We start from the raw sequence: 26,470 nt of genomic DNA on the forward strand, positions 1-26,470 counted from the left end.
ACTCAAAACCTACACCCCCACCCTCTCCAGACTCCCCATGTTAGAATCATAGAATTTCTTCCAGCTCAGAAATCTCATGATTCTATGCGACTTGACACTGAGCCATCCAATGGAAAGGCAGAGTCTCATTCTAGGAACAACGTGAGACCTCTTTGACCACGGAGGCCAAGGGCAGGATGGAGGAAACTCTCTTCCATCCCGAAGAGTGGGTCGTTCTGAACACTGGCATGATTCACTCTGATGATCCTCTTTCATTCAGCCTTTTCTGAAAGAAATCTGTCTAAAATGAATATCTAGGGTGGTCTTATAAGGGAAAAGAAGGAGAAGAGACTGAGGGGTCCCCGCAACCTTAAAGGGGCACATGAGCAGGAGGAGGAGCATGACCGTGCCAGGCCCTGAGCACACCTCACCTGCTGCTGTGCACTGTGTCTGCAGCTCTCATCTTTGTCATGAGCCAACAAATGGGTCTACGCATCCCCTTCCAGCCCACACCTTTCAGCCACCTGGACCTCAAAGCAACAAAGACACCCCCAAAGAACTCAAATGTTCCCATAGCATAGGACCTGTTCAAGAAGGCCAGCCAGCCAGAGTACCACCCCAGGATTGCCGGGAGACTCCAAGGGAGGGGAGGGGCCTCTCAGGGCCTCGGTTTCTTCATCTGCAAACTCAGATTAGCTCCAGAATAACACTGTCCAAAACAGTGGCCAACAACCATACGTGGCTATTTAAATTTAAGTTAATTAAAAGTAAAATGTTTTAAAATGCAGGTCCTCAGGCGTGCTAGCCACACTCTGAGTTCTCAGTAGCCACGTGTGGCTATTGGCTACTGTTTAGGACAGCACAGCTGTAGGCCATCTTCATCATCTTAGAAGGTTCAGTGGGTAAGGCTTAGGACAGGGGTTCTCTAAATATGGTGCCTGTACTAGCAGCATCGTCCACCCCTGGGAACACTTCAGAAATTCTCAGGCCCACCCTGGAGCCCCTGAAGGAGAAACTCTGGGGGTGGGGTTCTAACAAACCTTCCAGGCGATTGTGATGCACGCTGAAATTTAAAAACCAAGGCTCTAGTCTGGAGTGACAGCCTCACACATTATCTCACTTGAGCCTCAACAATCTTATGCTCCTTCTGCCCTTCTAGGGGAAGTAGAACTGTGACTCATCTTGCAGCTGAGAAGACAAAATTCAAAGATCACAACCCTGGAAAATGCAGGGCTGGACCTCTGGCCTGTCACCCTTCCCTGCTCTCATTTTACCCATCAAATTTCTCTAAGATCATTCCAGATTGAAAAAACGAAAACACAATTCTGTATCTCTGTGCCGTACTGGAACTCCCGCCAACTGGGTACTGGAGAAGTGGGAATGATTGTGATGGACACAGAGTAATGGTTAAGAAGCCACATCTGCTCACGTTTCACAGATGAGGAAACCGGAGCCTGAGTAGAGAGCGGCTTGCCTGTGCCCGCCGCTCCTTCCCGACCGCCAGGACTCAGTCCAGGTCGAGAGGAGGCAGGTTCAGGGATAGGTAGGTCCAGGCTGCAGTCCTGCCTCTGTTATTAACAAGCTGGTGACTGGGGCAAGCCATGTGACTCTGAAAAGCCACCATTTCTTCAGCTTGGAAAGTCAGAATAATAATAGGACTGGCCTGCTGTGGGATTCAATACACTCATGCATGTGAGGTGCCGGACACGTTCTAAGCGCCCAGCGCAGTTTTGATATTATTATACCAGACACTAGGAAGCTGGCCTAGTTTTGAAATTCTTCTTCTTTTCAATATAACCTGCCTCTTCTTTCTATTCATTGGCCCCAAGTTTTCCTGGAGCTCTTTGTCCCAGATTTCTCTTGATATGTAAGCACCCGTTTGGGTTCTCCAAGCCTATTTGGGAACCAGAAAGGCAAGGGTGGCCCTTGTAAGCAGTCATCAAAAGAGAACTCTTTGCCAGCTGGTGGTGCCTGTAGTTTCCTGGAACCTGCCTGCAGCCCCGGACAAATCCGATCCTGGCTTTGAGCTGGAAAAGAGCCTCCTTATAAAGCGGGGAAGAGCCTGAGCAGGCAGAGGGTGTGAAAGAAATGGTTACACCAGGTTCAGATCCAAGGAGCCCATGAGTTGCTAGGGCAATGGCCCTGAATTCCAGTCTCCGGGCGCCACTCTTGGTCATGTGATTTGGTCAAAAGGGTGGGTCTCTCTGGCCTCTATATTCCCATCTACGGGAAAGGGGAGACTGAGCTGTCCCATCCACCGGCCTTGAGTTCCCAGAGATCTAGGATGAATCTGCCCTCATTGCTCTCTGGAACGGGAGCCTCATCGCTGCTGGGCTGCCGTCTCTCTTCTTCCCCCACCCCTCCCGCTCCCCAGGAACCTCAGTGGCACTCTGCCCTCTGACTCAGTCCTCCCGTCTGCTGCTGTCTCTCTCCTCAATTCCGGCGGAAGCACCTCCTCTCTTTAACTTGACTCTGTTTTTTTCTCTCCCTGTCTCTTCCCTGGCCTTGCCCTCTCTCTTCCTGCCCTGTAGCCGTGGGCGTCCAAATGAAGCTGGAATTCCTCCAGCGCAAATTCTGGGCGGCAACACGGCAGGTAGGTGTCAACGCGGCAGGTAGGTGTGATGTCAGGCCAGGTCGGGTGGGGAACTCACCGTGCTTCCCTGGGTGTAGACCCTCTCGCATCCCCTTGGATGCTCCACAGCCTTGAAACTCTCAGGATGCCCTCCCAGTCCCCTCCCGCTTCTCAGCCCCTCACTCCCCAGCCTGCAGGCCGGGCCTCAGCACTGGTCCCCAGCCCCTCCCAGCCCAGTGCTGAGGGGCACGACCCAGAGTCACCCCCTCTCGCCATCCCAAAGTCACTGGCTCGCCTCCCCTCTGCAGAAGGAGAGCCATCTTACTCCACTGTCCAAGGTCCAGGGTCCAGGCCCTGATGGCTGGCAAGAGATGCCAGAGATGACAGCGGTTTCTGGCCGAGAACTCCCAGCTCTGCCTGGCCCGGTCCTGTCCATTCTACTGGCTCCTTTCCCCTCTGCTTCCCCAGAGCCCTCAGGTCCCTCTGAGCTTCTGAGCCGCCCCCATCACCTCCCTCAAGCTCCCTCAGCCCCAGTGTCCTGCAACGCCGACCCCCTCGGCCCCCATCACTCATTGCTGTGGCCTGGCTTTGGGCAAGTGCAGGGAGCCCAAGAATGAATGGGGAGGGATGGAGGGCAGGGGGCTGCGGTCACCCTCCGCCTCACCGGACAGCCAGTGCAGAGTCCACAAAGCCCCCTCCCCACACCAGCATTGAGGCCCGGGGGCTGCAGGGCCTGCACCTCTAGAAGGGCTACCTGGACCACTCCACCAGCCAGGGCCTGCAACATGCAGCACCCACAGGCCACATGCCACACACACAGAGCTAACACACACCACACGCATGTACCCTCCGCATACAGACACACATGCACACACCTCACACATGTGCTCTCCGCATACGACACACACATCCCACACCCCACACACATGCCCTCTGCATACAGATACACACCCCATGCACACATGCACACACACTGCAAACGTACCCCACACACAGTGCTCCCACTTCCACGTGCCATTTCTACCACACACATGCATGCGGTCTCCACATTCAGTCTCTCCTCTTCCTTCCAGTGCAGCACTGTGGACGGGCCGTGCACACAGAGCTGTGAGGACAGTGTAAGTTCTGCCCGAGTGAGGAAACTGGAGGTGGGAGCCATGGCCCTCCACCGGTCCTGCTTGCGGGCCAGCTTCCCTCCCCCAGATCCCTTCCTTCCCTGCAGCGAAGGCTCCCGTGCTGCCTTCCAGAGCTGGGGGACAGGCCGGAGGACCGGGGTGGGCGAGGGGCCTGGCGTAACCTCCCTTCTGGGTTTCCGCCCAGGATCTGGACTGCTTCGTCATCGACAACAATGGGTTCATTCTGATCTCCAAGAGGTCCCATGAGGTGAGTCACTGGGGATGTAGAATGAGGGGGAGAGGGCAGCAGGAGGACTGGAGACATCGGGCAGCCACTCCAGCTAAAGAGAGCCCCACGGCCCCAGGAGGGAGCCCTGCTTAGGGCCAATTCAGCTGAAAGGTCTGAAGAACACGGTGTTCTTAAAGCCAAAGTCAACAGAGCAAGATGGCAGAATTTGGAGCACTTTTCAACTCAGAGAGTCAGAGAAAATATTACTTCTTCATTTTACCTGTCACTAACCTGGCCTCCTCCCATCCCTGGTAGGAGCCACTCAGTAACCCCATCTCAGGGCCCTGCCTGGCCACACTGACCCAGCCTCACGCGGGGCCTCCCCCCAGGGATCCAAGCACACCCACTCATCAGATCACCCCCCAACCCCCTCCTGCCTTTCTACCATCGTGGGGCCCAGAAGACGCGTCTTCCCCACTTCATGTTCTTGTCCTGTCTGGACCTTATGGAACATTATACTCTCGCCCACCACGCCTGGCCTTCGGTGTGCCAGGGAAGACGTGGGGAGTGGATGTGACGCTTTCTCACCTGAGTGCCTGGCTTGCACGTCCTAACCTTCCCCTGCCCCCGCTGGGTGTGGGCCTGTCTCTGAACTGAGCATGGACTCGGAGAGGAAAAAGAGAAAGTACAGTAATATAGTTACACTTGCTGGGCTCCAAAGGGGCCTCAAAATGGATGATTCCTTTAGCCAGGAATCAAACTGAAAAAGAAGCCCATTCCAACCTGAAGCAAACCCAGGTCTATTCACCAGACGCATTTCCTTGAAGCGAGGAAGAGCATCCAACCGGCCTCCTGCCTGAGCCTCGGGGAAAGGGGCATAGTATTTGGTTCTGTGTGAGCTTCACTACTAATTAGAAAAGTGATGTGGGCAAGCGACTTCCGCTCGCCGTGTCTCGCTGGGGGCTGGACTACACAGTGTCTAAGCCAGCCCCAGCTGAAGGCTCGCACCGCCTGGGATATGGAGGCTGATGCAGAGGTCGTGGTCAAGGCCACCTGCACGCATCTCAGGGCTGTGGTCTGGCCTGACCGGGATGCGGCTTCCGATCCAAAGAAGTCATCGGAACAGGGCAGGAACCGGAGCAGGGGTGTCGGAAGGAGACTTGGGAAAGAGGACAAGTGAGGACAAAAGGGCACCAGCGGGTCATGAAATCTAACTCCTTGGGGTAGTGTTTAAATGACCCACTTAACGAGCAGCAGTTCTCAGCCACAAGAGCAGAGAAGCCAAAGACGGTTTCATTCAACTTCCTCTTGGTGGCAGTGGGGGCAGGGCTTTGCAGGACTCAGCTAATTGTTCATCGTGGCCACCTGCCTCTGGTTTCCCCCTTCTCCCTTTCATGCCCCCTTTTGGCCATTTCACTCCTTCCCAGAAAGAGCCTGGGCCTTTGTATTTTTCCATTGTTCTGGGAGAAAGCCGGTGATGACAGGAGTTGAAACCAGTGGTTGGTGTGAGGCTCTGGGATTACCTGATGCCCCCTCGTTCATGCTCTGACCCCTCTTGCCCTGGGTAACTGAGCCTGACCACGTCCCCAGGCCTCCCGTGGTGTTGGCTTTCAAGGGCCAGAGCATGGGCTAAGGCGTCCCAGAGAGAGCTTGGATTCTGGACACTGGGATGGGAGGTGGCAGGACAGAGGGAGAGGATGGCAAGCCTGAGAGCGAGCTCTGGAGCAGGGGTAGGCGAGCATTTCCTAAAGGGGAAGATGCACATTTTGGTTTTGAACTTAATGAGACTCAGCCCTGCTACTGCAGCAAGAAAGCAGCCATGGGCAATCTGTTAGCAAATGCACGTGGCACTGCTCCAGTAAAACCTTTGAATACTGAAATGTGAATTTCAGATAAATTTCATGTGTCATGAGATGTTATCAATCTTTTGACTTTTTTCCCCCAACCACTTGAACATGGAAAAGCCAGTCTTAGATCAAGGTCCCACACGAATTAACAGTGAGCCAGGTGGCCGGGCGCGGTGGCTCAAGCCTGTAATCCCAGCACTTTGGGAGGCCGAGACGGGCGGATCACAAGGTCAGGAGATCGAGACCATCCTGGCGAACACCGTGAAACCCCGTCTCTACTAAAAATACAAAAAAACTAGCCGGGCGAGGTGGCGGGCGCCTGTAGTCCCAGCTACTTGGGAGGCTGAGGCAGGAGAATGGCGTGAACCCGGGAGGCGGAGCTTGCAGTGAGCTGAGATCCAGCCACTGTACTCCAGCCTGGGCGACAGAGCAAGACTCTGCCTCAAAAAAAAAAAAAAAAAAAACAGTGAGCCAGGTTTGACCTGCGGGCTATGGTTGCCAGCCCCTGCTCCAGAGGCAGCCGGACAACCATGCAGGGAGCCAGCCCTGGAGGGGAACCACCCCAATCTTGAGAGAAGCTGGCAAGCGTGTGGCATCTCGAGATAGGAACCCCTCGAGGGACCCTCTCATAACCCACTGGGCCACTTTGGTCCTATTCTGTACAGACCACATTAGCTCACATGTCTTCACAGATTGTAAAATCACTGAGAACAAGTTTGGATTAGATGTGGTAGCAGTCAGTTACTCAGAGATTTATATTTTATAATGTATTTGTTTACTTAACTCATTCACCCCCATTTTCTCAATGATTCTATTACCTTTTTACCCTGTGTGTAGTTTTATATGCCATCCCAAATCCTCCATGAAATGAAACAGGACAGAAATGAACTGACCTTCTAGAGGCTCCTACCAGGGCCCCCACTCCCGCCGTGCTTGGCTCACCCTTGCTTCCCCAACGGTGAGGCCCCAGAGGTTAGGAAGGCCCCCCACATCATCTGCTGGGACCTTATTAGTCTCACTTTACACAGGATGGGAAAATGAGATCCTGCAAGGTTAGGGCATTAACCCAAAAACTCACAGCCACAGAAAAGCCAGAATTCAAACCCGGAAAGCCAACTGAAGAGCAGCAAAGAAGAGGGGGAAGAAGATTCTAGAAAAGACCTCTTGGAAGGGGAACTGAGCTGGGAGAACACTGGTCTTGATGGGACCTGAGCATCTGCAGGGCACAGTTCATGACCCCAGCTAGACAGGCCTCCTCTGGTGGGTGTGGAGGCTGCAAGCCAGGTGACACTCCTGGCCCTGAGCCCCACCCAGGTCACTCTGTCACCGCTTAAGGCGGAGTTCATTCACTTGCTGCGCTCAGCTGAGTCTCATGGAAGTAGGACCAATGCCTGTAGGACCTGAAAGGCAAGGCCCAGGAATCCCAACCCTGTGTCAAGCCCTGGGAGTCAAGACACTGTGACAGGGCTCACTTCCTCTTTCCTCACTCTGGACAGCTCTGACCATGCAGCCTGAACTGTGTCGGGTTATGGGAGGGCCGCAGGCCAGAGACCCCGCCTGGCATGGTGCCTGGCACACAGCAGACCCTCGATAACTGTGTGGAGAACTGAACTGGCCTGAGAGTGAGGGCTAGAGGTAGCAGGCGCTGGACTGGGAGGTGAGTGGAAGACAGGGCAGTAGAAAGTCTGGGGCTAATGCCACTTGTTCAACTGTCTGACCCTCTGTCCATCCATCTGTTTTTGCTGTTTTTGAAAAAAAGTATTCATTTAACAACTCTGTAGCAGTTATCTATTGCTGCATAACAAATTATCGCAAAAGGAGTGGCTTACAACCAGAAGACTTAAAATCTGGCAGTTTCTGTGGGTAAGGGATCTGGGTGCGGCTGGCTCAGGGTCTTGCACAAGGCTACAGCATCAAGGTCCCAGGGCTGCTGTCATTTCCAGGCTTGACCTGAGAAGGATCTGCATCCGGCCCTGCGTTGGCAGGATTCGGTTTCTCCAGGGCTGCGAGGCGGAAGCATCCTCTCCCATTGGGCGGCTCACAGCAGGCGGCTTCCTTCATCAAACTGAGCAAGCCAAGGTGGAAGTCGGTCTTTTGGAACCTGATTTCAGAAGGGACACCCCATCACTTTTACCGTAGTCTGTTTGCTAGAAACAAGGTACTATGTCCCACCTACACTCAAGAGGAGGGGCTTACACAAGGGCAGGACTCCCAGGAGGCCAGGATCATTGTGAACCACTTTAGAGTCTGCCCACCACCAACTCCCACCAACTGACCCAAACCTGCCCCTCTTCCCCAAACACACAAGCGCCATCCAGGGCCACAGGGTCTGGCCTCCCCTAACTCATCCACTCCTTACTGCTCCTCCCTGCTCATCTCTAGGCCTCCAGTGCCGCTGAAGGATGGAAGCCCCAGCATCTGGGAGCTTGTCAGAGATGCAGATCTGCCAGGGCCCCACCAGACCTAGGGACTCAGGCACTTTGGGACTGGGGTCCAGCAGTCTGCTCAAAGGGGCCCTCCAGGTGACTGGGTGCGTGATGGGTGGAGAACCCTCCCCAGGCCTCATGGCTGCTGTGGAGCTGGATGCACTTTAGCTGGCTGCTGTCACTTTCCTGACTGGGCAAATGTGTCCAAAGCTTCCAGCGACTCCTTGTCCCTGCTAGGGTTCACCCAGGGGCCTGGAGAAAGAAGCCTGTTGAGCTACAGATGCAAAGATTCTTCCCAAAGTCCTTCCACATCCTCCTCCCCATAGTCAGTGAGTGGGGAAAACACAAGGGTCCTGAGGGAGTGGCTGCTTGGCTCTCTCCTGGCGCCAGTGGTGTTCCAGGCCTGCTGATTAGACATTTGGCCTCTCTTCCAGGCCGGGGCTCATTCTTATAATAAAGAGTTATGGATGACAAGATTGTAACCCTTGATGTGGGGCCTAGAAAGAGAAGCAGACAGCTGGGGACAATGACAGCAGCTTTGTGGAGCTTTGTCGTATTTATAGTGGATCTGTCACCCTGAATCTGGGGACTCTGATTCCTGTCATTTGCCTCCTGACAGCACCCACCCATGGGAGCTTCAAAGTGGATCTCCAAGGGGCAGCAACTGCAGCCTAGAGAATCCGAGGCTCCATCCCAGCACCTTTCCCTGAGAGATTCCCTGGATCTCCTCCCTCCACGCCCTAGCCCAGTGAGCTGGGACCGGACAGGCCCTCAGAGCAGGGCGTCCCTTTCTGCTATCAGGGGCGTCAGGCATGCCTGTTTGGGCCTTGGGTCCTGTTTCTCTGAATCCCTCTCACCTACCCTGCCCCCTGAAGCCTGCCCAGCCCAGGCTCCTCATCTTCAAGTCCCTATCCCAGCCTGGCACGAGTTCCCATCCTTTCCACTCTGGGCAGCCTGCCTTGGCCATCTTCCGGGACACCACATGCCCTGGCAGCGGCGCTCCCTCTGCCTTCCTGGCATCCCAAATGGCCCTGCTCCACTGAGCCCTCCAGGAATAAAATTCATCCTGTCGTGGTCAGAGGCAGGTTCTTCAGGTGGCTTTCCAGGGAGTGCAGTGCTGCCCCATCCCCACCCCGCTCCTCCACGTCCCTCCCAGGCACCCCTGAGTGTCCAAAACACTCCTTAAGAGACTGCAGCCTGGGGGACGTGGGGCAGGAGAGGCTGCACAAGCCAGGAGCAGACAAAAGGAAAGCGATTCCCACGAGCCAGACACAGGGACTTGAGCGTTCACACCCCTTAGGAGGATGAGCTCGCACCTTTAGAGAAGAAACGGAGGCTGTCCCCAGGTAAGGAGGCCATGGGACATTTACTCCATCTGTCACCAGAGTCAAGAGCACCCCTTCTCTCTGGGCACAGCCTCCCACAGCCATGCAAATTCGTCCAGGCCTGGGACTGCCCAATGTCTCATCACTTGCTCGCCTGCCTCTGCCCCCATCTGCTTCCCCTGCAGGCTTCTGGGTGGTGCTCACAGGACCCGCCTCCCCTCTGGCCTCCCTCCAGACTTGAAGGCCGGGCAGGGGGGTCCTCAACCCTTCTGACCCAGCCCCAGCGTTCAGGCAGCCCATGGGCCGCTGCTTATTTGTGAATAGTGCCCCGTGAAAGGGGAGCTGGGGCGGCCAGGCCCTGGCATCCTGCTATACTTTGGGTGCCACTCCGAGGACGGTCCGGGGCTCCTAAATCGACAAGGCAAGCCATGTCGACGTTTGGACCTTGGCTTTGCAGGTTCAGGGACTCTATCTGACTCGGGGATTTGCCCTGACAGACTTCAAAAGAAACTATCAGCCAGGAATTGTGTTCTGCTGCCAGAAGAGAAGTGGCTTAAACAACTCAAGGTTTATTCTCTCATAAAAGAATAGATAGATGAAGGCAGCCTGGGCCCGGCCTGTCCCCATCCGCACGATCCCAGCATTGCTGGAGGGGCTCCTGCCTTCGAGTCCACTTCCCAGAGTGCAAGGGCAAGGATGCGCATGCGGCATGGGGCAGGAGGCCTTGAGAACGCTTCCCGGAAGTCTCGCCCAGCGGCTCTGCTCACATTCCATTGGTCAGTCCTTGCTGCAAGGGCTACTGGGAAATGGAGTCTTTTCGCTGAGCACATGGCTGCCATAATTAAAGTCAGGGTGCCTAACTAAAGAAGACGGGGAGAATGCATATTTTCTGCCAGAGTGACAAATCCTAGAAAAATCAAGCTATTTATTTATGGAGGGGGATACATTTTTCTAGTGTCCAGGATACACATCCTTGCTCTCAGGGACTTCTCAGAAGTCTAAACAACAGGGTTGTTAGTGAATAAGCCTAGAATTAGGAAGGAGAATGGGACAGGCTTGTAGGAATTAAGACCAACCTCGTCAGAAGCCTTGTCTCCACCCCGCTGCACCTTCCCAGGGAGCAGAAGAGTCGGGTCATTCATTCCCTCACACATTCCTTCAGCAAATATGCATGGAATAATAACTGTAAACAGGACTTGGTGTGGTGCCGTGGGACAGAGGTGGATTTCTGTCCTCTAGAATCCTGCTGTCAGGTGAGGGAGTGACGGAGGAAACACACACACACACAGAGAGAGAGAGAGAGAGAGAGAGAGAGAGAGAGAGAGAGAGAGAGAGAGAGAGAGAGAGAGAGAGAGAGAAACTAGAATAGCAAAAAGCAAGCCCCAGCTGAGAGAGTTTAGCTGGAGGCACCAGGGAGAGCTTTAGGGCTGCACCTTGAACAGGCGGGAATTCAATGCCTTTCACATTCCCATGTGCTGTTCTGTCCCTGGAATGCCCTTGACCCTCCCTGCTGTCTCCCTGCCATGTCCACTGCCTTCTTCCATGCAGCCTACCAGGGCTTTGGGTTCCCACTCCTTTCCGCCACTGTAGGAGGTGCCGGTTATCAGCCAGCCCTGTCTGAGAGTTTGCGTGTTCCCTGTCTGTCCGTGCAAACTAGTCTGAAGCTCTTGATTGGTGTCCATTTCATTCATGTTTGCATCAGACTCACCTGCTGAGTGCCTTGTGAATGAAAGGTGTTATGAAATCGTTTTTGGTGGTCAGGCTATTCCAGGTGAAGAGCTAGCAGAATGTAGACAGGCAAGTCTGAGTACCTTTGTCTGCCTCTGTTTTCCTCCTGCTTACTTTTGTAATTGACCTGTCCATTTTCAGATTATAATTTGCCATGCATTTTTAGTGGGTTGCATCCTTACGTTTTAATTTTATAAGTCAGCTGTTTCCACTTACACAGGAAAGACTGTAGGATGTAAAGATGGTTTTGTTATTTGATTCCAATTTGGAACGTAATACTTCCTGACTTCATCCCGGATTCCTGGCGTGGGTGCATCTGGGGACCTGTGGCCCCATATTGGCTGATTATAGGTCATAGCATTATGAACAGTACTGGGGTTATTGTCCTGAAGCTGCACCATCACCTCTTATTTGAGAGAGAACTTCTCTGATTTTTCACTGGGTGTTCAGGAGTTGTGCATTCTGACTAGCCCTTGTCTGGAATAAATCTCTGCTCCCTTCAGAAGGCTTGCTGGAGTCTACTTGGCTGCCCAGGGCAGGCCCCAGGTGGGCACCCAGACAATGCCTACCTTTCCTTGAGATTGGCCAGACCCATGTGCCTCAGCTCCTGTACCAGCCTTGCATTTATTTTTATTGGTAGTTATCACACATGTCATCATTTTGGGCCCTGGCAGCTAGAAAGATCTCCATGAAGAACCTGACATGGCCCTCAGCTTGGTTCCCACCTCCCTTCCCTACCAAAATTCCGCACTGACTGAGTATGTCCAGGTACCAAGACACTTTGGGGAATTCAGAGATGAGTAAGACATGGTCCTGTTCTCAGACAGTTTTCTACCAAATATCTTACCTGGCAGAGTGAGACTGGGACTGCATGGGCATGCAGGTCACAGGCTGCCAGTGTGCAGAGGAAGGCCTCGTTCTGGCTGGAAAAGTTAGAATCGAAAGACTTCCCAGCGAGGGTGAGGAAAAAAGTTCCTTGGCTTGAGGACAGAGAAAGGGTAATCAAGGCAGGGAGAACAGCCAAGCTGGACCCCAGACCGCTCCTCCTAACAGTGGCTGCCATTTTTCAAGTATTTACTGGGAGCCCCATGCCGGACACACGCTATCCACAATCTTTAAAGACAGCCTACATTCAAGTTGAAATCCAACACCAAAGCCCAAGCTCTGCCACCCTGCCCTGCTGAGAAACAGCAGACTCAATAGGCCAAGGCAGGTACAGAGGCCATGAGAGGTGGCAGGATGGGGGGCCTGAGGCCATTCTCAGCCAGCTAGGGGGCCGCTGCCTGGCACAGGGCACAGAAGCCACAAAGCACTGGCTGATGGACAACGAAAGGGGAGCCAGGGCAGGAGGGAGGGTCCTGTTTGTTTTTTGGAAGTGAAGACGAGAGTGACCCATTCATGCTGCATTTGAGGAAGATGACTCTGGCAGTGCCACAGGGACTAGGGGAGAGGTCAGTGAGGAGGGCAGGTGGGCAGTGGAGATAGGGCAAGGGATCTGGTTAGGTCATTGTTGTGGAGGGGACAAATGACCTATCCACAGGGCACACGGATTGTGGGAGGTGATGGAGGGACATCAAAAGCCACACCAGCCCTCTCACACTGGGAGGATGAGGATACCAGTGTGCACGAGACAGGCGCTGCTTTTGACCTTCACCTGCAGAAACGTGTAAACGTGTTTTCTATCTGACCCCCCCCCACACACAGCACGTACAACAAATCCAGTTTCATAAAACATTCTTTAACCTTGCTGCAAGTGATTCACACAGAATTGTTCCAAGGAATACTGTACCATTTAAAAATCATATTGCAACCTCTAGGCTGGTCTCCTAGTCAGCTGGCCTGGAAAGCAGCAGGCTGGACGGTAAGGAGGGAGCCAGGACCGGAGAGGGGCGTGGGTGGAAGGTTTCAGCTGGATGATGCTGAGAGGCATTTAGAGGGAAAGCCCGACAGGCACCAAAAGCCTCGACCTGAGCTAAAAAAGTAATGCTGGACTCAGAAGGCTCCATCCTGCTCCATCTCTCTCCCTCCCTCTCTCTCTGCTCTCCCTCCCTTACAGACGGGAAGATTTCTGGGGGAGGTGGATGGTGCTGTCATGACCCAGCTGCTCAGCATGGGGGTGTTCAGCCAGTAAGTGGGGCACACTCCTCCCCCGTCCAAATAGACATAGCAAACCGAGAGCTGATGCTAAGTGGCCCAAGCGGATCTCGGGATCCTGACCTCCAAATCCCACAGTGGGTGCCCCTAAAGAGCTCCAAAAGCAACCTTTATGGAGCCAGGGCGTCAACATGATGTGGGGAGGGCTTAAGGTCATGTGGGCGTCCCTGGGAGGGACCCCGCAGGTCAGACCCTAGAGGGAAAACCGTCCAACTCAGAGGGCAAGCCATTTGCTCTTCATTGTCTTTAAACCATTCCAAGTGCAGACATGGAATTTTCAGCATGAACTGTCTTCTGATCTGCTGTCCTAGCTCAGGTTCCTTTGGGAATTGTGGGCGCTCTGCTAGTAAAGCCTCCTGAGGCAGGGGCAGCTCTGCTAGTAAATTGCAAATGGGCGCTCTGCTAGTAAAGCCTCCTGAGGCAGGGGCAGGGTGTGGGGGTGGCTTCGGACTCATCACAGCCTGCGTCTGATTTTCAGAGTGACCATGTATGACTATCAGGCCATGTGCAAACCCTCAAGTCACCACCACAGCGCGGCCCAGCCCCTGGTCAGCGTGAGTGTTACCCAGCCCTTCCCTCTGCCAGCCAGCCAGTCCTCTGCCCTCTCCTGGAATGAGGTCACTGGTCCCTGTTCTCACCCACCTTGGGTGTCTGGCCCCAGGACCCTACCTTGACCATCTCCACCTTCTGCTCAGAGCCACTGCTCTCAGTCCCGCTCTCAGGCAGGCCTGAGGGTCTGGCTTTGGGGCTTCAAAGGGACTGCTCTGGTAGCTGTGACATAACAGGGCCTCTGGCGGAGACAGAGAGAGCAACCTGCCCCAGCCTCAGCCCCTGACACTGCCACTTGATCACCAGGGATCCTCAGCAGTACAGCACCAGGATGAGGACTTGCCTCATCTCCTGGAGGGGCATGTCCAACCCCACCTGAGACGTCTGACCTGCAATAGGCATTTCCCAGCTAGCTCAGCTCTGCAGGGCAGGTGGGAGGTAGGGGGATGGTGGGTGCTGGGTTGCAGGCCTGTGCTCTGCCGCCCCCGCTCCCAGTGGCAGGGCAGCCCACTCTCTGGTCTCTCTGAGGGTGGTGCTGGGGTGTGGGGGGACACTCAGCCTTGGACCTAGGTGTGAGTGGTGTGCACTCTCTCCTTCCCAGCCAATTTCTGCCTTCTTGACGGCGACCAGGTGGCTGCTGCAGGAGCTGGTGCTGTGAGTGGGGGTAGACATAGGGCTGGTGGAGGGCTGCATGCAAGGGTGGCTTAGGAGGGTGTCCTTGAGCAGGGGGCTGCAAGGTCTCCAGGACAACCCACTTGCTACCAGAACCCAGGGAAGGAGGGCACAACCCCTGGGCATGGACACCACCTCCTCCCTGCACGCTGCCCCTGGAAGGGACCTCACCGCTCACCCCAGAGCCCTCAAGCAGGGAAGAGGGTGTCCTAGAGGAGAGGGGATGGGCCGGGGGCTGTCAGGGATACTCCAGCCCCTTGTAACCCAGGTCAGGAGGGTTCAGAGGTCTCCGAGATTCAGTCCTGTGTCCTACAGGTTCCTGCTGGAGTGGAGCGTCTGGGGCTCCTGGTACGACAGAGGGGCTGAGGGTGAGTGCATGGAGCGGCAGGGCCATGTGCTGAAGAGCAGCGGCATTTTGGTCCACTCGTGAGACCATTCCCCGTGGGGTGGGTGACAGTGGGGACAGGCGCATCGTTGTTCACATCTCACCCTGCGTGGCCTTCTCTCATCACCTCCCTCACTCCTGGCTCCGTGTGTGACATCATCTTGGGACACCGCCACTCCATGTGCCATCATCACCACCCCATGACATCCTGCCCTCCTGTGCCACCATGTTCTTCCTGTGCCGTGTCCACCCTGTGCTGGGCTCATGTCCCGGCCAGCCAAAAGTGTCTTCCATCACTGTAAGTAGTTCTGCTGAGGCAATCCCTGCTGGCGGTGGGTTGGGGACGCAGCAGGAGCTACAAAGAACCCGCCCTCCATGACCCGTCCCAGGAATGACCCCAAGCAGGCTGAGCTGTCCCGGTTTAAAGCACCATTCCTGGGGGTTGGGGGACTGGGGAGTCTAGCCCAGATCTCATCTCACACGAGGACAGTCAGGCCCCAGGGAAAATGAGAAACTCCAGCCTCCCCTTGGGTGAGAACATGTAAGATTCCAAGAGGAAGGGTGGTGTGGCCGGGTGGCCATGAGCCAGTATGAGTGAGCAACCGCCAGCCCACCCCTTGGAGAAGCAAAGAGCGGCACCGTAGACCGGGCATCACCACCCCTCAGCGGGACTCCTGGTTCCAGATGACCCAGGAAGCACTCAGGACGATTCCCCTCTGGGACCCTGTGTCTGAGGACAGAGTGCCCCAGAGGCAGCGACCATGAGAGGCCCCAACACAAAGCCCAGTGGCTCTGGCCACACGCACAGGGCGGCAGTGAGCCTGGCCTTTCAAAGCACTCACTGCCCGGGCGCCTGGGCACTCCATGACCACAGGAGGCCATCTGCCTCAGTGGGCTCTGCTCAGCTCCTCCGTGTTCATAGTACCTTTGCCACGGGGTTCCAAAACCTCCCACCACCTGGGCTGTCCCCAGCTTATCCCATCTCTTCATCTCTGCTGTGGTCCCCTCTCTGGCTTGCTCTTTGTTCTCTCCTGCTGGCCTTGGCTTGGGGCTTCTTCTGCCCCTCGGCTCAGGGTGGTTAGGGCTGTGTCTCCAGACTCCTGGACTCACACCCATGATGGACTGGGTGGGGCTGCTCTGGGGTGTTTGCAGTCAATAGGTGTCAGTGACAGGAACCAGGAACGCTGTGTCACTTAGAAGCAGGTCCCCACCCCCCTGCGCAGAAACACAGGGCTTCACCGTGGGGTGGGGACACTGTCCCCTCTGTCAGCAGCTGCATCTTGAGGATGATCCCCCTCAATCTGCCTACTCAGAATTTCTCTTCTCTGGGGCACCTGTCCACTGGAGCTCCTCCCCCTGGCCTGCCAGGTGTCAGTGTCCTCAGTGAAGGAGCACTGGACCTGGAGTCCCAGGCCGGGGTGTAGGTGTTGCAGCCCCGCCCACTGTGTGACCTTGGGGACGCCACTCAACCCTGCCGTTGTCAGGCCTCTGTGCCCAGCCCTGGGGACAAAACTCACAGCCCTGGCCGCTGTGGGCTTGCCCTTCTCAGCGAGGGTTTTCTGCACATCGGCTGGTGTCCCCTCTGGGTTTCGAGCTCTGGCTGGAAGTGTCTGGGTCTGGAAGTTGAGGAGACCCATGCTGTCCTGTAGGACCCCACATGAGCCTGGAAAGGTAGCTCACACTTGTGCCCCCCACCTCTAGGTCTATCCCTGGGGGCCACGGCCAGGCCCTGAGAACAGAAGGGCCACGCAGAGAGCCTTGGGAGGAACAGGAGCGCTGGGCACAGTCCCCGCCTGTGCGGCGGGGCCCTGCTCTGCCAGGTGCCCACCTCAGGAGGCTCCAGGAGGGAACAGACTTGGGTCCCCCAGAGCGGGGCTGAGGCACTCGCCTCTGCCTTCGGTTGAGTCCACTGTCCTTGTCCCAGGGAGCTAGGGCAAATCGCACTGCCCCCAAGGAGCCCCGCGCCAGGCGGCTGTGCCTTCTGGGCTTCGGCAGCCCAGGCCTGGAGCCCACCTGCCCGGCTGCCCCCACCCCAGGCGCTCAGGTGGGCCTGGCTATGCGGGAGAGGAGGGCAGGATTGCCCAGGAACTGCGCTAGGTCTGTCCACAGTGAGGGGAGGGTGGTGGGCCTAAGTACCCCCAAACCACCCCTTGGTGCCCCTCCTGCTTCTGCTCCCCGCTCAGACCCTCCCCGGGATCTGAGTGCTGGAAGGAGCCCTGGCGATGGCGCACCGCCCCCAGCTCACAGCGAGGGCCGGGCTCTCAGAGAGCAAGCCCTTCCCTCCACCGAGACCCAGGGCCCCTGCGGCGCCCCCGTGTGAAGCCACTCTCTGTGCCTTCCCTCCCTTCACCCCCACCGGCTCCTCCACACGGGTCCCGAGAACTGCCTGAGGAGGGACCCCCTGCAGATGGACTGGGGGGACTCTGGCCCTGGGAGTGCTGAGGCGAGGTCACCCCAGGCCATGCCCTCCGAGGCCCCTTCAGTAGGCTGATGTCACTTCTCTGCCCGCAGCCCACAAACAGAAGAAGCAGGACCAGCTGCAGCCCTGCGACACCGAGTACCCCGTGTTCGTGTACCAGCCGGCCATCCGGGAGGCCAACGGGATCATCGAGTGCGGGCCCTGCCAGAAGTAAGGCCCCGGGGCGGCGCTGCGCGTCCCGCCGCACTCCTCCCTCCCTCGCGAGACGGAAGTCCGGGCGGGCCCGGCACCCCCAGGGAGGAGGCGGAGCTTCCAGACGCGAGCCCGCGCTCCAGGGTCTTCCCCCGCCGTCCTCCGGGCAGGAGACACGCAGGAGGCGGAAGGTCTGCGGCGGGCAGGACGCTGGGGACCGGGACCGCCGGGGGCGCTGCCGCAGGGGAGCGGGGAGAGGTGGCGAGCCCGCCCCACCCCACCCCACCAGGGCCGCGGCCGTCACCCCGCGGCGTCTCTGGGCGAGGACCCTTCAGCGGGTCTCCCCCACCCCTGCTCGGGCACAGGCCGGGCCCCAGGGCGGTGCCAGTGCCCGCGGCTGAGCTGCACGGGGAGCACTTGGAAGGCAGAGGGAGGTGCGAGAAGAGAAGCCGGAAAGTGTGCGATGTCCTCGGGCCGCTGGGAGCCTTGGGAGGAAGCGGAGCGCTGGGCACAGTCCCCGCCTGTATGGCGCGGCCCTGCTCTGCCGTGTGCCCACCTCTGCCGTGTGCCCACCTCTGCCATGTGCCCACCTCAGGAGGCTCCAGGCCCAGAGCGCGGACAGCAGCCCGGTCAGGCTTCCTGCTGTGTGGAAGCCGCTCGTTACAACCCGCCCTGGCCCGGGGAGGCAGGGAGGCCGGACGGAAGGGTCTCTCCTGCTGACCCCCGCCGCCGAGCCCGGGAGGACCCCACCCCGGGAACGCAGCGGCCTCCTCGAGGGTCGCCTCAGCCAGACCCCCAGGCCGTGGCACCCCATTGAACAGTGCGGCCCCTGCGGCGCTGGCACGGGGGCTCCCTTCTCCCCCTCCGGCGCGTCCTGCCGCGCGGGTGTCTCCCCGGGTTCTGTGCAGGGTTGAGGGTTGAGATGAGCGTCCCCTGTGCACTAGTCTCCAAGGCTCGGTGCGAGGACAGAGCCGCGGTCTCGGAGGGAAGCGAGGGCCTCAGAGTAGAGAGACCTGAGTTTAAAACTGGCTCTGCTCTTCCTGGCTCCTGACCGTGGGCCAGTGACTTCGCCTGCTCTCGTCTCCGTTTGCTCAGCCACAAAATGGGCACAATAGCAGCCTCATGGAGAGCCATGAAGGCTTAGAGTGTACATGGCTGTGGTGTGCACGTGTGGACGTGGGAGACCACCCGGCCGGCGGAGGCGCTCGGCAGCCGGCCGCTGGGACTGCTGGGAAGGCCGTGGGCCCGGTGGGCGGGCTCCGCCCCACTCCGCGCCACTCCTCGCAGGGCGGCCTCGCCGAGCGCGGGACCACCGCGCCACCTGGTGGCCCAGCTCCGGCACTGCCGCTTCGCCCCGGCCTGCCCCCGCCACCCTCACCCAAAGCAAGTGTTGCCGCCCTCCCATTTGCTCTGGATGGTCTTGATTGACGCCTGTTGTCCCTGCATATATTAATAACAACTCTGCACTCTCCAGAGCGGCCCAGTTTGGACTTCCTCACTTTCTCCAGTCTGCTAGGAAAGGAAATGCAGCAGCAAAGGCTTGTGGGGAAAGCCAGTAGAACTGAACCATCTGCCCGGGCCGTTCCCGTAGCTGTCCCGACCCGCACTGCCTCTTGGTTCCGGGCTTCCCTGCCACCCTAACTCCACACTAAAGTCTCCAGAAGTTCCTTCCCTAGAAGCGCTTCTCGTGGTCGCCACGGAGCCGTCCTCGACTCCCTTTCTTTGCTGCAGGGTATTTGTGGTGCAACAGATTCCCAACAGTAACCTCCTCCTCCTGGTGACAGACCCCACCTGTGACTGCAGCATCTTCCCGCCAGTGCTGCAGGAGGCCACAGAAGTCAAATATATCCTGCAGTCCTCGGGGATGTGTGCGGTGGGGGCGGGGCTGTAGGAGGTGTCTGTGGGGCTCGGATTTTGAGCAGCGGGGCCAGCCTCCTCCACCACCAGTCTGTCCTCCACGGGGCTCCGTTATTTGTTCTCTCACCCTTCCCTGGGCCCCGGTGCTGCCTCCTGGCCCCAAAGCTGCTTGCAGGGCAACTGGTGGCACCAGAGCAGGTTCTTCCAGACCTTGTTCCAGTCTTCAGAATGGGCTCCGGTCCTGAGATACTGACCTTAACAGCGGCTTCTGCACATAATGCCTCTGTCAAATGTGAGCGGATGCGCTCCCAGAAGCCCCGCAGGCGACCAGACTCCTGCCACGCCTTCCATCCAGAGGTACGGGTTGAGGCGGGTCGAGGGTGGGCTGGATCTTCACCCCCAAGCCCTGTGTGCCTGGGTCTGTGCCCTGCAGACAGGAGCATGCCAATGAACACACCTGTGCCTGTGCTGTTCGGGGGAAACATTTGCGTTTATGCCCTGTGACACTGTGATATAATAAGAAACAGATATTTGGTCTTTGTCCTGATTCCTGGCAAGCTCCTAAAACACTTGTTATTTCCTGAATGATTAGGGTGATAGGTGCATCTTTCGGTACAGTGTTTGGTCGTAGTCCCTGGTTCCTTCGCAGGTGCCTCTAAGACCTCTGGAATGATAGGGGTATCTTTGAATGCGAATTAGATGACTGGTGGCGGGGGGCCCTAGACAGGATGGGGGCTGGCCACAGGAAACACCAAGGCAGGATTAGAGGGTTGGGACTTTTGGCTCCAACGCCCAGCTTCTGGGAAAGGAAGGGGGCTGGAGATTGAGTTGATCACCAATGGCCAAAGATGTAATCCATCGTGCCTGTCGTAACAAAGCCTCCATGAAATCCCTGAACAATGGTATTTGGAGAGTGTCCGAGTTGGTGAAAGGGTGTGGGAGCTCTGCGCACCCCATGCCTTGACCTCCCTGTCTCTTCCACTCAGCTGCCCGAGCTGCGTCCTTTATAATAAACCGGTCGGCCGGGCGCCGTGGCTCACGCCTGTCATCCCAGCACTTTGGGAGGCCGAGACGGGCGGATCACGAGGTCAGGAGATCGAGACCATCCTGGCTAACACGGTGAAACCCCGTCTCTACTAAAATACAAAAACTAGCCGGGCGACGTGGCGGGCGCCTGTAGTCCCAGCTACTCGGGAGGCTGAGGCAGGAGCATGGCGTGAACCCGGGAGGCGGAGCTTGCAGTGAGCTGAGATCCGGCCACTGCACTCCAGTCCGGGCGACAGAGCGAGACTCCGTCTCAAAATAATAATAATAATAATAATAAACCGGTCATGGTGAGGGAAGCACCTTCCTGAGCTTAGTGAGCCACGCTAACAGATCACGGAGCCTGAGACGGGGTCATGGGAACCCTAGATTTACAGCCAGTCTGTCAGAAGGACAGCAGACCAGGGTCTTGCGATTAGCATCTGAGGTGAGGGCCACCTTGTGGGACTGAGCCTGAGCCCTGTAACTTGCGGGATCTAATGCTAAGTCTTGATAGTGTCAGACTTGAATTGAATTTCAGGACAGACACCCAGTTGGTGTCCAGAGAGTGGGGTGGGAAAAACCCTTCACATTTGTTGAAGTGGTGGTGTGAAAACACAGCACAGCCCTATGTCATTAAAATACGACGTCAACCAGGATCCAAAGGTGCTTTAACAAAGAGCCATGCTTCCTAGGGGTTGGGCGCTAGGTGAATTAGAATGCAGTTTTCCCATCTTGTCCTCATTCCCGCTACGCTTGGTTCGGAATGATCTGAGCAATGTGAGGAGGCCGTCATGTGGATGACAGTCATAGTGGCTGGAACGGATCCAGAACCAAGACCCAGGTGTCAGGCCCTGAGCCGGGCGCTTCATACACAGTCCCGTCTGCTGGGACAATAATCCCCATCAGAGATGCTCCCAGAGTTGAGGACTTTCCTGAAGCCATTCTGAGAGGATGACCCCGTAGCCACTCCAAGCCTGGGGGCAAGCAGAGAAGGCTGGTGCCCCCTTCCCAGGCTGTGGGGCCAGCCTTGGCTTTTCCCCCAAAAGGGAGGCGTCTAAGAAAGGTAGCAGTGCCTCCCCTGCTTTCTGAAACTCCGCTTTCCCCAGGATTTTGACCCCATTCATGGTGGAAGCCCCTCCCTTTTTGAGGGTCCCCCTCTGAGTGCTGCCCTCTCACCTCTGCTCTGGGTTCGCAGGAGAATGCCCAGGACTGCGGCGGCGCCTCGGACACCTCAGCCTCGCTGCCCCTACTCCTGCTGCCTCTGTGTGTCTGGGGGCTACTGCCCCACCTCCTGCGGTGACACCACCTAGCCTGACCTGTGTTTTGGCAAGGTGATCCTTCCAGAGCCATTCCAAAAAGTCAGCACGGACATGGGATGCAGCTAACTGCAGTCGGGTCGCCCCCAGGCCAATGCTCCTCTCAATCCTGGGCTGGTGGCCTCCAGAGAATGCTTGTTGGAACAAGAAACCAATCCCCTGGCACCACTTTCAAGACGCTTCATGGTGCCCGGTACCATCCGCCCTAGGTCTCAAAATGAGCGTACTTGTAACCTAACCTTCCTGTCTCCTCTTCGGGAAGCCAGCGTGAGCTCAGCTTGGAACAAGACGAAATAACTTAGTTCCCCTGTACTCCCGAGTCCAGACCCAGCCTGACCCTTTCTGTCAGAGTGGTCTCTGGTAGAACCTAAGGACTTCCGGGCACTGAGAAAAAGCAGCAGAATGAGGCCAAATGCGGAGAGGAGGCTAAGGCAAGAACGTGCCCCAACTAAAGCATAGATTCCCCAAAGTGAGGCTCAGGGTGGAAGGCAGCTCACTTTCCTAGCTGATGCTCAAAAAGGTTTTGACTGTGTTGGGGTGGGGGTTGGGTAAGGGAATGGTCAAGACTGAGAAAGGAATGAAATCCGTTCAGGAAATATCGACAGGGCTGCATGTGATGTCCCCGAACTGCTACTATTGAAGAACTTCCCAAAACTTCTTTACAAAGCCCTAAAGGAAAGTCTGCGTCTATGAAAAGCCAACAGGCTGAGCCATCCAATTGCTGCATGGAAATTGATGTACATTCAGGGGACGGCAAAAACAGCTGTCAAATAGTTAAAAGGAGCAGTCATTGTGTTCTTTTTCTGGCCAATGATTTACAAAGGAATCTACTTGACTCTGTCCCCGGAGTGAAATCCTTAGGGTTGGAACTTGTGGGAACATTCCAACTTGCTAAGCAGGGTCCACTGAGAGGGAAGGTCTATCGGGGAACTCACCCCCAGTGCACACACATCTCCCCCAGGGTCCCAAGGCCCTGCCGCTTCCTCCCGCCACCAAACCCCAAGACCTGGATCCCAGGCGACAACAGTCTCCACAGTGAGAGCAACATTAAGAGCAAAACCATGGAGAAATTTGGGAGAGGCCTCAAATCTTTCCATGTAACAAACCCCAGGGATGGGCATGGATAGTATGCAGGGATTTGGGGGCCTTCCCCCTGCTCCTCCATCACCCTCAGCCTCCACACTTCAAAGTACAAGCTGTTCAAGTTTCCTACCAGCAAATAGTCCTAACTTGCCTCTAGAGTAGGCCAAATGCCAACTCTGTAAAACACACTTACATTGTAGGTTACAGAATGTCACTCTTAGTCATGTCTTGCAACAACCCTGTGAGGGCGGTAGTAATGCCCCCTTACAGCAGAAGACACTGCAGCTCGGAGAAGCTAGCTTAAGTGGCAGAATAATGCTAGAACAGCTATGGTTTACACGTACCGAATAACGTATTTCAGCTCATTCCATCCTCACAGCAGCCTCCTGAAAGTGGATACGTCCCATATTATAGAAACTGCAGCAGAGTTGAAAATTGCCTCCAAATTATTGGAAGAGTATTGTGAAGATTGAATGTGATATAGTCACGTAACATGCTTGAAACTGCCTGGCCTATAGTAAACGCTAAATAAATACATGCTAACTGCTATCATTACATTACCTTGTTTCATGGAGGTGGGGACAAAGAAATCACAATTTAGATGCCAGGAACAGTAAGGTGTCCAGCAAGCCCAGCAGGGTTACAAAAGCAGCAAGGAGCCCTTTCCAGCCCCTGGGCTGCCATCACTGAGTGGCCCAACCATGTGTCACGAGGCCCCACCTGTGCTGCGCACAGCAGGGTGAGCACTCTCTCGCCCTGCCACTCCCTGCCAAGGCCGTGGCCGCCCACCTGCTGTTCATTCTTTGGCATTAAGGCACATTCTGACCTCCAACTGCATTTGACCCCAACTACCAACTCACAGACACCAACCAGCAGTCTCTCTAGGACAATAACCCAGTGTTATCTTTTGGAAGGCTTATCTTCCCCACCCAAACAGGAAGAGCACTTTCAGGCAAATGTATCAACTCTTAAAAAGCCAAGCTTAGGAAGCTGGAGCAGCTTCCGGCCTTGTTTTGTCTGCTTCCTCTGGGCCCCATGTCTCCGCATGGCCAAGGGGAATCCCTTTCAAGACCATTGGAAGGAAAACCCGTTTCTGATAAAGTAACCTTCTCTACTTTGGAGAACAAAATATTCTCGTAAGTTTTGCCTTTGAAGCTCAGAACGATTCCTCCTTTTCTACTTTTAGCAGAACCACTACAGGACAGCAGGTGGCAGCCTGGCTCACTCTAAAGCCCATCACCTGCTTTCAGAGGCATGAAGTTGGAACCTAAGTCATTTAATAAATTTGAATGCGGAATTTTGAAATCTTACGTTGTACACCTTTGGAGGACCAGGAACTTAAGGATGCTGCCAGATCCTCCTTCCTCAGTACCAAGGATATGTTAACTACTAAATCCACCTAATACTGTTCTGTATTTCAATAGAAGAGCTTTCGGGGAAAATGCTTCAACCACTTCATAAAGCTCAGTGAAGTTTTGGTTCCGGGGGTGGGAGGGAGGCAAGAAAGTGGGCACAACATAAGGCCAGAAAAATAAACGAAGTCCACAAAAGGACGGAATTGGAGTGAGGGTTTGGCAGAAACCCCAGCCAATCACTGGAAAAGTCTGAGCAAACAATCTGTAGGAGCCCCAGCATCTCAGTGAGGGATCTAGAGGATGGATCCTTGGCCTCATTTTGACAGAACACCGAGGCTAGACAAGCTACATGGCAAATGGCACAACCCAAGATCTGAAGTTACGCTTTTTCATTTCCAGGTAGCGTAGCAGGGTAGGGACGGTGGTACAGTAGGATGGCAGTGACAAGGCCACCGTATATGAAGCTTCCTTCCTGCCCCACGCCATCATAAGCAGCCTCTACATGAGCCAGCCAGGCTGCCCTTGTTTCACCAGCTGAAGGCAGAAAGATTTGTACATTAGATAAGGTGTTGGTGGGGGCTGGGGGGCGGTGCTGGCTAGCAAATTGTTCATGCCCTCTGAGGGGAGGACAAAATGAAACACAATTGAAGCCGAATATTCAAGAAGAGGATGTTGTTTCCGGGATAATTTTAAAGTAGCATTGCCCAGAGGCTTCTCTAGGCACCCAGAGCCTAGCACTCTGTAGTCAGAATCCAAACTTGTCCTTATCTACTTCCTCTACAACATCCACATAACATCACCTGAGTATCAGGAACCATACAGACACCGTTTGTTTTTTTTTAATGAGATGGAGTCTCGCTCTGTCACCCAGGCTGAAGTGCTGTGGTGTGGTCTCAGCTCACTGCAACCTCCACCTCCCAGGTTCAAGCGATTCTCCTGCCTCAGCCTCCCGAGTAGCTGGGATTACAGGTGCCTGCCACCACGCCCAGCTAATTTTTAGTAGAGACAGGGTTTCACCATGTTGTCCAGGCTGGTCTGGAACTCCTGACCTTTTGATCTGCCCACCTCAGCCTTCCAAAGTGCTGGGATTACAGGCATCAGCCACCAACCCCAGCTCAGATACCTTTTAGTAAGAGACTAGGAAAAGACAAAGTGGGTTATTAGTAGGCTTCAGCTAATATTGTTTGTCAAAAGCAGGAAATATTCCAGTGTCTACGCCCAGATAAGGTATGGAACACTCTAACGTTAAATCTATACTTAAAAATGAGAATTCAGAATGAACATTTTATCCCAATACTGGAAATGCCCTTCCAAAAACTAAATTTACCTAAGGCAAATGGGTTGGAATTTTTCATTTCAAACACCAACTTGAACCAGATCCTCTTCTTATATAGAAGGGACTAGGTTAATGAACTCCAAAACCTTTAAGTCAGTGTACATGAGACTGTTTAATCAGAATAATAAATACAGAAAGGTTTTCTCGGCCGGGCACGGTGGCTCAAGCCTGTAATCCCAGCACTTTGGGAGGCTGAGACGGGCGGATCACGAGGTCAGGAGATCGAGACCATCCTGGCTAACGCAGTGAAACCCCGTCTCTACTAGAAAAAAAATACAAAAAACTAGCCGGGCGAGGTGGCGGGCACCTGTAGTCCCAGCTACTTGGGAGGCTGAGGCAGGAGAATGGTGTAAACCCGGGAGGCGGAGCTTGCAGTGAGCTGAGATCCGGCCACTGCACTCCAGCCTGGGTGGCAGAGCGAGATTCCGTCTCAAAAAAAACAACCAGAAAAGTTTTCTCAAATTTTCTCTTCACTCTTTTCTCCAATACAGTGTCGGCACTAGAGTCATTCTTAAACTTCCTAAGCTTCAGTTTCCCCCTGTATAAAATGAGAGTGAATATACTCCTGACTGGCTCAGAGGGTTGAGTATGATCATGTGACATTGACAGTTCTCTAACACATCCCTTGACATCAAGTGTTACATTAGAGACTATTTTTATAAACTTCAACAATAAGTAAGAACTGCCTCTTAGGGCTGCTCTCCCCTCCATTCTAAACCTGGTCCAAGTTAATGAAAGCTTGAGTTAGGAAACAGGAGTTGGGCATGAGCACTTTGATTTGTGCATCCCGAATGGCAAGTTTCCAAATATTTCTTAAATCTCAGTGTCTACATTAGAGCTTCGAAAAAGTGCCAAAAGCTAACGGGAGGTAAGCTGAACGACAATAAAAACAACAGAAGGTCATA

The 26,470-nt window shown here is 55.3% G+C and overlaps 1 protein-coding gene across 1 annotated transcript in view; it reads left to right on the plus strand.

Moving 5' to 3' along the window:
• Positions 1-23,429, plus strand: part of CACNA2D4 (calcium voltage-gated channel auxiliary subunit alpha2delta 4) — a 128,507-nt gene extending 105,078 nt beyond the window's left edge. The window contains exons 27-38 of the mRNA XM_033223267.1: positions 2,511-2,572; positions 3,625-3,669; positions 3,872-3,934; positions 13,278-13,348; positions 13,854-13,929; positions 14,526-14,578; positions 14,912-14,964; positions 15,259-15,279; positions 17,493-17,610; positions 19,324-19,436; positions 19,724-19,806; positions 21,671-23,429. Of these exons, the coding sequence (XP_033079158.1) occupies positions 2,511-2,572; positions 3,625-3,669; positions 3,872-3,934; positions 13,278-13,348; positions 13,854-13,929; positions 14,526-14,578; positions 14,912-14,964; positions 15,259-15,279; positions 17,493-17,610; positions 19,324-19,436; positions 19,724-19,806; positions 21,671-21,775 (863 nt within the window). The 3' untranslated portion in view covers positions 21,776-23,429. The remainder of the gene's footprint in view (positions 1-2,510; positions 2,573-3,624; positions 3,670-3,871; positions 3,935-13,277; positions 13,349-13,853; positions 13,930-14,525; positions 14,579-14,911; positions 14,965-15,258; positions 15,280-17,492; positions 17,611-19,323; positions 19,437-19,723; positions 19,807-21,670) is intronic.
• The last annotated feature ends 3,041 nt before the right edge of the window (positions 23,430-26,470 follow it).

This window comes from Trachypithecus francoisi, unplaced genomic scaffold, assembly GCF_009764315.1.
Source record: "Trachypithecus francoisi isolate TF-2019V2 unplaced genomic scaffold, Tfra_2.0 Lachesis_group11, whole genome shotgun sequence".
NCBI classification, from domain to species: Eukaryota; Metazoa; Chordata; class Mammalia; order Primates; family Cercopithecidae; genus Trachypithecus; species Trachypithecus francoisi.